Below are 11,332 nucleotides of genomic sequence, written 5' to 3' on the forward strand. Positions count from 1 at the left end.
TCACCAGGTTTTCTGTAACGAACAACTGAAACTGGAAAAGTTAAAGCGATGGTTTGACTTACATCAAAGTGCGAAGTTTTGAATTTCTGCTGTGGAGCAATGCTTCAGACTCCACATTTTCTCTAATTTGATTTAATTCCTTTTAGAAAGGATAAAGATCCCTGTTTAAAAGTGATGCTTTATCGTCAGCCTGCAACCAAATGATTTTTATTCATTTTTTTGCATCTTTGATGCAATAATTTAAAAAACCCTGTGTGTATCAACAGCAGCAGGTATTAAAACAAGATGGCCCTGAATGTGGCCGCTTTGGGTAGCAAACTGCTTACCCCAAACCTCGCTGCGCTGGCCCCGAACCCCCTGTCCCCCCTGCGTGGGATGGGGCTGTGGCCCCCTCCCCAGGGGCCAGGGCCGGCAGCTGGGGACATCTGCGCCCGCGGGAACCCCACATGGCGAGCGCCGGAGTCTGGCACTGGAGGTGTGAAAGCATCTGGCAGCCGCCCCGGGCTCGTGGAGGTGGGTGCCCCCAGGCCTCCCGCCAGCGGGGACCCCCGGCACGGCCACCGTCGCCCCTCGGGGAGCCCTTTGGGGCTCTGCCCTTGCTCCAGGTGCTGCGGGACCCCCCCGTGGCTTTGCTTGAGCTGCCACGTTCCCAAGGTGCTCAAACCTGCTCCTGGGCAGGAGGTTTGGGGGCACCTGCCTGCGCCTGGGGCAGGCAGGCAGGGTGAGAGCCTCTCTGCAGGGAGCATGTGGAGACGGGGTGCTGGGTGCTGCCGGGGGTCCCGGAAAGCCGGGGGACCTGGGGGCTGCAACGGCCAGGGGAGCATCCCTCTCCCGACGGGGCTGAGAGCTGGGGGGCGCGTTCCTGTTTTGAGGAGGGGGGCTTTTTCTTGGCCCCAGTCCCCAGTGCAAGGGGAAGGCGGGGGACCCCAGTGTCACCCTGGTCTTGCCCCCAGGTGCTCTGGGCTGTCGCACGCTCTGGTGGCCAAGGCCCCAGGAGGGTACCCCCCTCGGCAGGGGGACGACGATGGGGATGGGGTAACCCATGAACCCCACTGCATGGGCAGCAGCCTTTAGGGCGAAGGGGGGGGCTGGGGGCTTTGCTTTCCCGCCTGGAAAGAAACCTGAAGAAAAAAGCTGGGCAGGTGCTGCGTGAATTCACTGGCAAATCCTGAAGCTACAAAAGACCTATGTGTTTTAATAGTTGTGTGCAAAAGCGTCCGTAGAAAGTCTTTGCTGCTTTCTGTGGAGCCTGGTACGCCCCTTCCTTGACACAGCCCCCCTTGTCTCCTCTTCGGAGAGCAGTAGATGGGGAAACTGAGGCACAGAGCAGAGAGGGGAAGCAGCTGAGCCAAGTCTGGGCACCCCGAGGTGTCCCTGGAGCTGGCCGGGTCGCTCCCACAGCAAGCACCCGTACCACTGCAGCATCTCTTCACCCCGCAAAAGCCCGCGGACACCCGGCTGCTCCCAAAACCTTTGGGACCAGGCGCTGGCTCCCACACGGGGACAAGCCCGGCTGTCTCCAGAGCAGGCTACTGGGAAATTCAGGCTGCCAGAAGCTGCCCGGCACTGGGTGATGCTGGCAAAGGGTTGAGCCTGGTGGTGCAGGACCTCACTGGGATGTCGGGGTCGTTAGACCAAGGTGCTGGTGCTCAGCTCCTTTCTGCTCGCCCTGCGGTTGCATCCTTCCTCGGCCACCTGCACAAACGTGGAGACACGGAGAGGGGCAGAATTGGGCCCTGCTCGGGGCAAATCAGGACTGGATGGGGGGGACATGGGGGGCTTTAATGAAGCTGTCTCCCACCCCAAATGCTGCAGCGGGAGGAGGCGGGGTATCGGCAGCCAGGGAAGCAGCATCCACTCCCTGCTGCTGCCTGAGCCCCATAAACCCCTTTTTTTACCAGCAAACCCCCAGCTTTACCTCCCAGAGGACTCTGTTTTCCAGGTACTGCGGGTCCGGGGGAGACCTCAGCCCCTTCATTTTCAGGATGGCTCCTGAGGATGCCAAAAAACCGGGCGAGGGCGTCTGAGAGCGGGGCGACCGGCCCAGCCCGGCTCCTCTCGCCGGGCTTCCCCTGACATCTAGCGGCAGCGCTGGGCTGGGCTGCACGGAGCCCCGGTCCCGGGGGCGGCCCCGGCCCCCGGGGGCAGCCCCGACCCCGGGGGCAGCCCCAGCTCCGGCCCCGGCCCCCGGGGGCAGCCCCGACCCCCGGGGGCAGCCCCAGCTCCGGCCCCGACCCCGGGGGCAGCCCCAGCTCCGGCCCCGGCCCCCGGGGGCAGCCCCGACCCCCGGGGGCAGCCCCAGCTCCGGCCCCGGCCCCCGGGGGCAGCCCTGACCCCGGGGGCAGCCCCAGCTCCGGCCCCGGCCCCGGGGGCAGCCCCGACCCCGGGGGGGTTTGCGCAGCGCCGAGCACTGCCGGGCTCTGCCCACCCCGGCTGATGGGGAGGGTCCGCTTTGGGGCTGCTCCCCAAAACCCATCCATTTCCCTGCCCCTCGCACCCTCCGTCCCGTCCCGCCCGAGGCAAAACTCACCCGTCAGGCAGCCCCCGAGCGTGGCGAGCAGCAGGGTGATGGGCAAGGCGCAGAGCTGGCAGAGCGCCTGGTCAGTGGCCGTCCGGCTGCCCTGGGCCACCAGCGGGAACACCAGCTCCAGCCTGCAAGCCAGAGCAGGGATGGGTTTTTGGGGAGCTCGTTCTCCCAGGCAAGGAAATGGGGGGGTCCACTCACGGCTCTGGGTGATGTGTTATCAGGGGTGCCGTAATAGAGGGTGCACGGAGCATCCTTGATTTCAGGGGTTGTGGTGGCCACAGCTTGGTGCGTGGAGTCACCGGCACCCTGGATTCTGGCTCTTCTCACCTGCCACCGTAAGCATCTGCAGTGGCCAGCGCTGCCAGCAGCGTCCCCAGCAAGGCGCCCAGGATCCCCGGCAGCCCGTGGACGTTGTGAACCCCACACGTGTCCTGGGTTTTCAGCCTGGAGCACAGGATGGGCTGGGGAGAGCGTTAAGGAAGAGCCAGGGTTTGGACGGGGGGTGCTTGCCCAGGGAGGCTGCGCTGCGGCTCGGTGTTTGCAGGTTTGGGAGCTGCAGGTTGGCAGCGCAGCCTCCCCCAAAGCAGGGAGTTCCCCTGACCTGGGACTGGTGTCCTCGGTTGTCCCGAGGCGACTCACCGTGAGGAATCTGAAGCCAAGCGGGGGGATCAGGCCGGCCAGAAACCCCGCGATGAGGGCCCCGAAGGGGGTGACCAGCATCTCCCCAGCCATACCCATCATGGCCGCGCTGGCCAAGGTGGCATCCTGGATCTGAACCTGATGGAGCAGGACATGGTTGGGGGAATAGGCTCCGTGGAGGACATCAGCACGGAGCTGGGGGGATTTGGGCTTCCTTGGGGATCAAACTGGGTCTTAACGAACCTAAGAAAGCCTAACGGGCGTTCTCCTTTGCCCTGGGTGTATTCATGCTTGCCATCCCTCTAGGATGGGGTTTGGGCAGCGCATGAGACTTGGGTTTGTCCCAGGAGAGGACCTACCATCCGCAGGGTGCTCTCCTCGTAGAGGACAGGCGAGAGGACGAAGGTGGCCAGGGTGCTCGCTGCCAGTGAGAAGTAGGTGTTGAGCACTGCCCAGGGCTCGGCGTTGTCACGGACCGTGGTGGCCGAGGTGAAGCTGGGCCAGAAGATCCACAGGTAGAGGGTTCCTGTGGGGAACAGGTAGGTTTTGATGTTGGGGTTGATCGCTCATGGGAAAGAAACTTCTTGCTAGTACCAAGAGATGCAAGTGGCCGCAGCTTGCAGCGTGGGAGGTTCAGGATGGACAGGAGGAAAAGCTTTTTCCTGGAGAGGGTGGTGCAGCCCTAGGCCAGGTCCCCAGGGAGGTGGAGGACCTCTGTCCTTGATGGTTTGCAGGACTCTGCTGGTCAAAGCCACAGCCACGCTGTCCTAACGTTGGTGATGGTCCTTCCACCACCATGTCTATGACTCCAGTGTTGTAGGATTCAAGCTCCGTACCAACCACAGCAAAGACATCTGGCTGGTGCCCTGTGTCCTGCTGCTCTTTCCTCTTGTCCGTATGGGGCTGGTGCAAGATCCGTGAAACCATCAAGCCGAAATAAGCACCAAAGGTGTAGACGGTCAAGGAGCCCCCACTGTCGCTTACCTGGTGAGTACAGAAAAACACCCTGCAGGAAGGGGGGATATGGGATTTGTCTCTACGGACGAGGCAGGTCTTGACATGAGGAGCCTAAACCCATGGTCACCCCCTTTCTGATGGGACCCCCGATCGGTGACTCACCCCCATGAGACTGAGCAGGATGTATTCGTTGAGAGCGAAGAGGGTGACTCCCAGCAGGGTCAGCAGCAGCATCTGGATGGGGTTTACCCTGCCCAGAACAGCTCCGGTGGAGATCAGAACGGCTGCGGCGCAGAAGTCGGCACCGACCATGCTGGGAAGGAGAGGGAAGGCGTGGGGCTGGACCCGGCGCTGCCGGGAGGCGAGCAGGGTTGAGGGGGACGGGAGCTGAGCCTGCAGCCCGGACTCTGCGTCCCATCGCTCCTGCAAGCTGAACGGGCGGCCCGAGCCTTGCGATGCTGGTGACAAAGGGACGGCTGGGCTTGAGGCAGGCGGGGGCCACTGTGCACCCCCTAAATGCCTGGCTGTAACGTTGGCAGTACTTACGTGGCCCTTACTAGTGTGGTACTCAAATAACCCAGAAGCCTGGTCCTACTTGTCCTCATAATCCTCCTCCTCCAAAGCAGAGCGGTGAGTTTTACAGAGGAGGGAGCCAGTGTGCCAGGGCTGGACCTGGGACGATGGCGGCTGGGCAGCAGCAGCTCCCTCCTGCCTTACCTCTGAGCTCCCACGTAAATTTTGCCATTCAGGAAGAAGTATAAAAACCCCTGGATCAGTACGGCCCACTGGATGGCGAAGGCCACGACGAGGATGCTGATGGCCACGCTGCCTGGCCCGTAGCGGCCGAGGAAGGCCACCAGGAGCCCGAAGCCGAGGAGAGCTTGAAGGTGGACATCCCGGAAACCTGGCGGAGGAGAGGCAGGATGGGTCTAGAGGTGTTGAGGGCAGGCAGCCGCCCTCCTGCCTGCTGTCCCCCCGAGGGGGCTCAGACACCCCTGCTCTAACAGGTTTTGGGGAGCTGAAGGCTTCGGCCGCTATAAATCAGCCTTGCTCCACCTGCGTGTCTCCGGAACCGTGGTGGATCTGGCCTTGGATCTCCCCTGGAGATCTCCAGCAGAGAGCATGAGTGGTTGCCGCTTGTGCTAGCGGCAAGTAACGCCGTCCCCGCCTGACGTGGCCCCTGCTGCCCTTTGCGGTGGCTCCTGGCCACCCCGTTTGCAACCGCCCTGTGCAGATACCTCGGTACATGCACGTGGTTCACCCTGCAGCCCCGAAACCTCTTGGGGTGGCCGAGAGTCACCTGCACCCGTTACACCAGCGCGAAGGTGGGTCTGAGGTGTCAGCCACCCCCCGGGACCTCTCTGCTGCCCCCGAAAACATCACGTCCCGCTTCGTGGGACAAGAGGACCAGAAGGGTGAACAGAAAAATGGCACCAGTTTAGTGGCAAACCAGAGGGGGGGGGACTTGATTCTCGCTTGGGCTAAACGCCCTTTGCACCCCTCGGCCGTGCCAAGAGCTGTGTCCCGTCCTTCCCTGTGCGCCGGAGCTGTGAGTCACTGCCTGCGCTGGGTGGGGTTATGTGGGCAGGCGAAACTGGGAGAACCTGCCTGCTCCCTGCGGCTCGGCTGGGCTCAGCTCCCCTCCCTCGGCCAGGGCGCTCCGGACGCTCCTTTCCCATCGCCTGCCTTGCCCTTGCCTCGGAAAAGCCAGGCTCAGTCCCTCATCCCCCGGCCCGGGATGAGTTTTGCAGCAATGCCCGGCGTGCAGGAGGATGGTCCCGGCGGGGTGCGCCCTCAGCCCTGCGTCGGACGCTGTGGCAGCACCGAGGGAGCCAAATCCTCCATGAAAGAGGCTCAGGGCAAGTCTCTTGGCACTGCAAAACCCGGTGGGTCGGGGGGAAGCTTCACCGACCCCAAGGTGCCAGGAGCAGCTGCTGTGCTCCGCGCCTGGGACCGGGAGGACGATCCCAGATTTATCACTGCACCGACTGATCCCCTCTCCGCTCCAGCTGCTGAAACATGTGTCCTAGACCCAGATATCCCTGTTTTGGGCCTGGCTTTGTCCAAGCACGTGGGAAATCCTTGCAGCACATCTGCTTTCCACCCACTGACCCCTCCTTGGTGGGATGCACTGGTACCCTGACCCTGCGGCTTGATGTTCCCCCTCCTCTGTTTTACTCTGGGGCCCGATCCAGAGCTGAGCGGTGTGACAGGTCTGCAGCCTGGACCGAGCACGGTGACATCCCGTGTCCCCCCCCAGCAGCCCCTGGGGACCAGGGGGCTCCTGCACCCACCTGGGGTGGGGGTACTCACGCGGGTGCTGAAAACCCGAGTCCTGGCTTCTCCAGCTGCAGTTCTGGGAGCAGCGGCCGGGGCTGCTTTCTGGGCTGTACCGGACAAAAACGGCGAAGAAGATGATGGTGAGGATTTGGAGGAGGAAGCACAGCCCGGAGAGCCGGAGCCTTGAGGCGGTGGTGTGCTCTGGCATGTTGCCGGGTGGCTGGGGCAAGGCAAAGACCCCGAAACTGGGGAGACACGCGTGAGAGACACGCTGGGGCTGCAAACTCCGCCTGCCAGGGCGGCTGCCAGGTCCTGCCCTCGCCTCGGTGCTTCCCAAGGGCGGAAGAGCCGGCCGGGAGCGGGACGCCGCTGCCAATGCAGAAACCCCGGGCTGGCCGCCCTGGCACGCCTCGGCACCTGGTTGTGCCACATTTTGGGCCGCTGTGCCGGGGAAGCGGGTGGGGCTTTTGGTGTCAGCATCGGTCTCGGCTGGGTGCCGGAGGGTCGGGGTGGGATTTGGGGTGGGGGGCGAGCTGTGGCCAGGGGGTGCCCGAGGTTTCCGCCTTTCTGGAAGTTTGGCACGGGAGAAATGTGGTGGTTTGGGGGGATCGGGTCAGACGGAGGAGATGGAGGGTGGTGCGGCAAGTGTGGTGGCACTGACCCGCTGCAGAGGTGCTGGGCTCTTGCAAGCTCAGCAAAGCCAGGTTTAAACTCCCTGCTCAGTAGGAAAAATGATGGTTCAGGGGGGTTTTGGTGACGAGGTGACCTGTGGGGCTGCATGGGGAGGAGGAGAAGCTGAGCCTTGAAAACCAAGGGCGAGGAGCGGAGTCAGCAGCTGCTGTTAGCAACCCGCGCCGGGAGAGGTGGGGGGGAGCTGGAACGCGAGGGGTTCCTTTGCTTTTCTTTGGCTGCTTCTGCTTTTGCAGAGAGGTGTTTGTAATGCACCGAGAGCGGGTACAAATCCCAAAAAGGGAGAAGAAGAGAAAAGGAGCCGAGAAGTAAAACACAGCCTGTGTTTGGGAAGTGACTCGGGCAACTCCTTTCCACAGCGCCGGGCCAAATTATGATCTCAGATAAGCAGCATCGGGCTGGGGTCATGCCCTGACGCCAACGGGATGGGGAAGGGGAATGAGTCACTTTTGGAGGCTCCGGCAAATGTCTTGCTTCGGGCTGTGGTTTTGTGAGAGCCGCGGGGTGTAGCTATTGCCTTCACTTGGGAAAAATGCAAGAAAGGACTCAGCTCGTCCATGGTACCGTGGAGCTGGGAAACAGCACCCTCGGGCCAAGGGGCCCTGAGCCGCTGCCCCGGGGCCGGGCGCTGCTGGGGGGTCAGGCTCTGCTTTGGCAGCCGTGGGCACGGGAGGGAGCAGGGAGTGATGGAGGGAGATCACAGATGCTCTCTGAACAGCCACGGACCTACAAAATAACCGTGGGGAGATGCAAGAGGGGAATGTGCAGTGATGCTGTGGTTTAGTCTTTCTCTGCATGGGGGTGGCAAAGCTCTGGCTACCTTCTGCTCGTTAAAATGAGCCAAAGCACTGACCAGTTTGAGCTGGGAGAGCCTTGGAGGCTTCCAGTCCAGCCTGCGGGCATCACAGGCCAGGTTAGTGTATTAACCCCTCTGTACAAGCAGCCAAATTTGAAGAGGGGCTGGGAGCCGCAGGGAGCGGGCTGGGGGCAAGGGACCAGCGCACGCCCTGGTGCCGCTTCCCTCCGGCGAGGTTTGTTTTCTGTGCCGTGCGTGCCACGGCGAAGCCGGGATCACTGTGTCCTTTGGTGCCGGGGACAGACGCTGCTTGTCTTGTGTTTCCTTTGAGAAGAGCTTCCTCCACCCCTGGAGATGGACCCAGGGGGAGGGAGAAGATAAGGGAGCCCAGAACACAGCCTCATTGTCTGGCCTTGTTTTGCTCCCGGCAGCGTCCCAGCCCCAAGGTGACGATGGGGAAGCCTCTCTGATGCCTTTTCACAGGGCGGGATAAGGCCGGTGGGATGCGAGAGCAGCGGGGACCCCCCCTTGCACAACCTGCGGGAGCCCCGAAGGGTGGGAGCAGCATCCCCCCATCGGAGACATAAAATTAAGCATTGCCCTGATGTCCGCGGGAGCAGGGAGCACCGTCCTGGCACTGGGGGCCGATGCCGAGGGGAGGCTTTGCCGGCCCAAGGGGCTGCCGGAGCCCTGTGCGGTGCTGGCGTTTTCCCTGAATTCCCCGACGCTGTGGCCTGTAAATAAAGGGATATTTGTTAGCCCGGCGCGCTGTGTTTTGCCGAGCAGAACAATAAAGAGAAGATGCTCACAATGGGAAATTGTGCTTCCTCCTCCCCGTGCGTTCCTCGGGGAGGTGTTGGGGAGGAAAAAAAAAAAAGAGAAGAAAGCGGGAAGGGACGGCGACAGGGCAGGGAGCGAGGGCACGGCCGGCGCTCGCCACTCCCGCACGCCATGGGAGCAGGCGCCAAGGGACCGCGGGGCCGCAGGGCTGCCGGGACGCTGCCCGCCCCGGGACGGTGACAGGGCAGGGGCTGGCTGGGAGCACCTGCTCGCCGCGTCCCCGTGTCCCCTCTTCCCGGCAGCACCGCGACGCAGGTTTGGCCTTTCCGGAGCCCTCGGCCCCGCGATGGGGCGGCTGTGACGGAGACGGGACGCGGCGGGCGCCGGGGCGGGACGCGCGCTGGAGGCGTTGGATGGGAACGGTGGCTCCTCAAAGGACGCGGCTGGGGACGGTAAGAGGCGTGGGGTGCCGAGGAGGAGGGTTGGCACGTTCTGTTGGCTCGGTGTCCTGCGAGGGGACGTCCCCTTTGCACAGTAAATTGTCCGTGAGCCCCCAGTGGAGCAGGGCCATCCATTGCCCCCATGGCATCCCCAGCAGCAAGCACTACAGATGCCTCCCGCCATGTCCACCGGTCCCCACCAAAGCCGGGGTACGTCCCTGACCCCTGCGCTTCCCCCCAGGCACCGTCCTGCCCCCAGCTCTAAGGATGCACCGGCTTCTCCTGCTCGGCTCCCTTTGGCTCTTGGCAGCACTCCCGGCATCAAGCATCTTCCAGCGGCCGACGGGGAGCCCAGGTAGGGAGCAGGGCCCGGGGGGAGGACTCGGTGCTGGAGGAGGGAGGTGATGCTGGGGGTCCAGCCAGGGCAGGGGCTGAGGGGGGAAAAGGAGCCAGGATGGGTGATGGAAACCAGGCTGGAGATGCCAATGAGGGTCAAGGGGCATCGGGGGAGGTGTTGAAGGGGTGGTGGGCCACAGAAACGCGACACACGAGCCAAGGTTGAGGCTGCCCGGGTGTGCCGCAGCCCCCCCGCGCCTGCAGTACCTGCTGGAGCCCCTCCACGCCGCGGTGCACACGCAGCGGGGTGCCACGGCCACCCTGCCCTGCGTCCTGCGCGCCCTGCCCCGCAACTACCGGGTGAAGTGGAGCAAGGTGGAGCCGGCCAACTACCGGGAGAACATCATCATCATCACCAACGGGCTGTACCACAAGAACTACGGGCCACTGAGCCCGCGGGTGCGCCTGCGGCACAGCCACCGCTACGATGCCTCGCTCACCATCACCGATGTGGCTCTGGAGGACGAAGGCCGCTACCGCTGCCAGCTTGTCAACGGGCTGGAGGATGAGAGCGTCTCGCTCACGCTGCACCTCGAAGGTGAGGCTGGGCTCCCTCCCACCGCATCCCCTGGGGATGTGGGGGAGAGCGGGGAGGGGACCCTGGCCTGGGCTGGGGGTCCGTGGCTGGGTGCCTCTACCCCTCATGTCCCCTGTTGCAATGTCCCGTGCCCCAGCCTTACCTTCAGTGCTGAATCCCCCAGGGATGTTAAGCCAAATCCTCCTCAGGGAAAGCATCTTCTTCACCCTCCCTCCCTGTCCTTGTCCCCCCAGGTGTCGTCTTCCCCTACCAGCCCAGCAACGGGCGCTACAAATTCAACTACCACGAAGCCAAGCGAGCCTGCGAGCAGCAGGACTCCCGCCTCGCCACCTACCAGCAGCTCTACAAAGGTAAAGCATCTAAAAAAAAACCCAAACCCTCATCCACCCCAAAATGCGCCTCGCTGGGCGCGGGAGCGGGGAGGAGGGAAGTGCTGGTGCTGAGCCGCCTCTTGCCCCACAGCCTGGACGGAGGGTCTGGACTGGTGCAACGCCGGCTGGATCCTCGACGGGACCGTCCACTACCCCATCATCAACTCGCGGGAGCCGTGCGGTGGCCGTCTTCTCCTGCCAGGTGTCCGGACCTACGGGGCCAGGGACAAGCAGAAGGACCGATTCGATGCTTTCTGTTTCACCTCTGCTCTTCAAGGTAGTGCTGGGGTCCCCCGTCCCTCCCACAGTGGCACCGAACCCCGATGCCCACCCGGCTTTGCATCAGGGCTGGGGTTGTTCCCAGGAGGTCATCCACGGTGGCCGCTCGCCCACCACGTCCCCATCCATCCCCAGGCCAGGTCTACTTCATCCGAGGCCACCTGAACTTCAAGGAGGCCGGGCAAGCGTGCCGCAACCACGGGGCTGCCATCGCCAAAGTGGGGCAGCTCTACTCCGCCTGGAAGTTTTCCCAGCTGGATCGCTGTGACGGGGGGTGGCTGGCGGATGGCAGCGTGCGGTACCCCATCACCACCCCCCGCGAGCGCTGCGGGGGGCTGCCGGACCCCGGTGTCCGCAGTTTCGGCTTTCCCAGCAAGGAGCTGCGGACCTATGGCACCTACTGCTTCGTGGAGAAGTAGGAACGCTGGGAGGAGAGGGGGGCTGAGCGGAGGGGATGGCGGTGGGACGCCGGCCCTCGTCACCCAGGCGGAGAGCTTGAGGCAGGGGATGAGGGGGGGTCTCCCGGTGATTTCGGCTGGTTCGTGCATCCTCCAATGGAGCAATAGAGCTGGGTTTGGGTTTGCTCGGTGTATCCTCTGATGGAGCTGCTCCCCACGCCCCAGCCTGCTTTGGGGCTTC

The 11,332-nt window shown here is 63.4% G+C and overlaps 2 protein-coding genes across 2 annotated transcripts; one reads left to right on the forward strand and one right to left on the reverse strand.

The window, feature by feature from the left end:
• Positions 1 to 1,194: 1,194 nt before the first annotated feature.
• RHBG (Rh family B glycoprotein) lies at positions 1,195 to 6,611 on the reverse strand (the record flags this gene model as incomplete). The annotated part of the gene is given in 14 exon segments (XM_082333244.1): positions 1,195 to 1,277; positions 1,280 to 1,493; positions 1,495 to 1,515; positions 1,517 to 1,570; positions 1,572 to 1,618; positions 1,621 to 1,695; positions 2,531 to 2,652; positions 2,855 to 2,988; positions 3,167 to 3,304; positions 3,526 to 3,692; positions 4,003 to 4,150; positions 4,286 to 4,436; positions 4,841 to 5,027; positions 6,437 to 6,611. Coding segments are annotated over 14 exon segments (1,716 nt in total).
• A 2,471-nt stretch (positions 6,612 to 9,082) lies between these two features.
• On the forward strand, positions 9,083 to 11,112 carry HAPLN2 (hyaluronan and proteoglycan link protein 2; the record flags this gene model as incomplete). The annotated part of the gene is given in 7 exon segments (XM_082333017.1): positions 9,083 to 9,130; positions 9,351 to 9,353; positions 9,356 to 9,464; positions 9,693 to 10,043; positions 10,277 to 10,393; positions 10,506 to 10,691; positions 10,829 to 11,112. Coding segments are annotated over 7 exon segments (1,098 nt in total).
• Positions 11,113 to 11,332: the final 220 nt, after the last annotated feature.

The sequence above is a fragment of the Platalea leucorodia genome (assembly GCF_965183815.1).
Source record: "Platalea leucorodia genome assembly, chromosome: 24".
Classification (NCBI taxonomy): Eukaryota; Metazoa; Chordata; class Aves; order Pelecaniformes; family Threskiornithidae; genus Platalea; species Platalea leucorodia.